This window comes from Galeopterus variegatus, unplaced genomic scaffold (genome assembly GCF_000696425.1).
Source record: "Galeopterus variegatus unplaced genomic scaffold, G_variegatus-3.0.2 Scaffold11309, whole genome shotgun sequence".
Classification (NCBI taxonomy): domain Eukaryota; kingdom Metazoa; phylum Chordata; class Mammalia; order Dermoptera; family Cynocephalidae; genus Galeopterus; species Galeopterus variegatus.
Genome location: NW_007737420.1, coordinates 10488 through 12444, shown reverse-complemented (window position 1 = coordinate 12444; position 1957 = coordinate 10488). Strand labels below are relative to the sequence as shown.

Below are 1957 nucleotides of genomic sequence, written 5' to 3'. Positions count from 1 at the left end.
CTTGTCCATGCCTTTCTGTGTGTCCGTCTCTCTCTTATCTGTCTCATCTCTATCTATATATCATCTACCTACTTCCCTCTATCTCTATGTCTTTCTCTGCTTCTCTGACTCTCTAGTTCTCTTTTGGAATCTTGGCCATCAATCCACACGTCTATCTTGCTCTATCTTTGTGTGCCTCATTAGGGACTTTGACTTTTAGGGCTTTTCTCTGCACCCTCTCCACTTCTTTATCCCCATTTTCTTTAATTTCTCTTTCTTTCTCTTTATGTGTCTCTGAGTCTCTCTCTTTCTCAGTTCCCTTCTTCTGGCTCATTCTGTCTGTCTGTCTCTCTCTGTGTGTGTGCCTGCGATTCCATTTGTCTTTCATTGACTTGTTTGATCTCTGATTTTCTCTGTGGGCTTTTGTCTTCAGTAATCCTATAAGACCTGGGGTTACTTTGGAACAAGGGTTGAGAAACCAGTTTGGGGACCTAGAAAACACACAGCATATGGGGCTGGTGTTTGTCTGCTTTACCTGGAACCATGATATTTAGGGACAAGTTATGACTCAACCACATGGAAGGGAGAGCTGTCAGAATAAACCTGGCATCTGTGAGTGCCAAATGGGCTGAGGCCACAGGGCCCAACTTAGGTCAGATATGTGGTGTGTCTTTGGGTCCTCCTGGTGGTGAAGAGAGTATGGAGGCAAAATGGCAACCAAACTTCTAAACTGTCCCCGGTCAAAGACCAGGGTGGAGGGCACACTCTCTCTCTGCCACGTGTACATCTCTCTGTACCTCACCCTTTGCTGTGTATCTCATATGACTCCTCTGTCTCTGCCCCTGTATCTGTCCTTTATGTTATAACAAGTGGTCTGTACTTGTTTCTCCTCTTTCTTTGCCTCTGTTGGTGTAGATGTAACCAAGTCCGGATCCCCACATTCATCTTCCTCATCATGAACTGGGGCTTCCACGTACTAGAATATCCAGCCTATATCCCGAAGAGAATGAAGGGCAGGTTTGGGTACTCTCACCTGTGATCACAATGTCCAGGGGGTCACTGGGGTCTGACCACTCATAGGGGGAGTGACTGACAGAACCATAACATTTGTAGGTCCCTGCATGAGCAGATGTCACTGGATTCATGGAGAAGTTGGCTTGGGAGCTCCCATGATGGAGCTCTCCAGCAAGGTGCAATGTGTTCTCAGTTGCCCCTGATCTGTGCTGAACCAGAATGAACTTCTCAAATACCGTCTCTGAGAAGCATTGCAGGGTCAAATTCCCTCCTGATTTCACCAGGGTACCCAGCTGGGCCAAGAGAGAAGGTTTTCTGTAGACTCCTAGGAACAAAGAGATCGCAAGTTTAGAAGGACTCACCCTTCCTCATCCCATTCCATGGGAACCGAAATATGTGAGGGTTCCTCTTGTGGGGTAGATGTCCCCCCAAAGCTCACTGACTCTACAACCCCACAGTGACAGTGTTGAGAGGGTGGGAAATCCTATTATGGTAATCGAAAGGTGGATCCTTGAAGAGATGATTGGCTTGTGAAGATCACACTCTAGTAAGTGGATTAATCCATTCGTGGTTTAATGGTGGTCATGGGCATACTTTGAGGGCTTTAAGAGGGAAGCCAGTGGGAGGTTAGCTCTTTTGTGCTTCTGGCTTTCTCACAAGGGGATGCCATTCATCACTAAAGTCACCACCAAAGAAAGCCCTCACCAGATGTTTTCCTGGGCTTTGGGCTTCCCAACCTCTGAAACTGTAAGCAATAAATATTGTTTCTTTATAAATTACCCAGTTTCAGGTATTTCTGTTATAAACAACAGAAATGGACTAGAACAGTGGACAGTGCCCCCCTCTGCCCATGTCTGTCTTTCTCTTTCTTCTCTCTGTCTCAATGTCCTTTCCTGTGTCTACATCCCCCACTGTCTAGGTCCCCCAGTTGTCTCTCTGCTTTCCTTTTCTCTGTTTCTCTGTC

The 1957-nt window shown here is 46.4% G+C and overlaps 1 protein-coding gene across 1 annotated transcript in view; it reads right to left on the bottom strand.

The window, feature by feature from the left end:
* The window catches only part of LOC103610563 (killer cell immunoglobulin-like receptor 3DL1), a gene marked incomplete at its 5' end in the record, with an annotated part of 5071 nt that extends 3753 nt beyond the window's left edge, over positions 1–1318 (bottom strand). The window contains one exon of the mRNA XM_008594711.1: positions 1013–1318. Within this exon, the coding sequence (XP_008592933.1) occupies positions 1013–1318 (306 nt within the window). The remainder of the gene's footprint in view (positions 1–1012) is intronic.
* Positions 1319–1957: the final 639 nt, after the last annotated feature.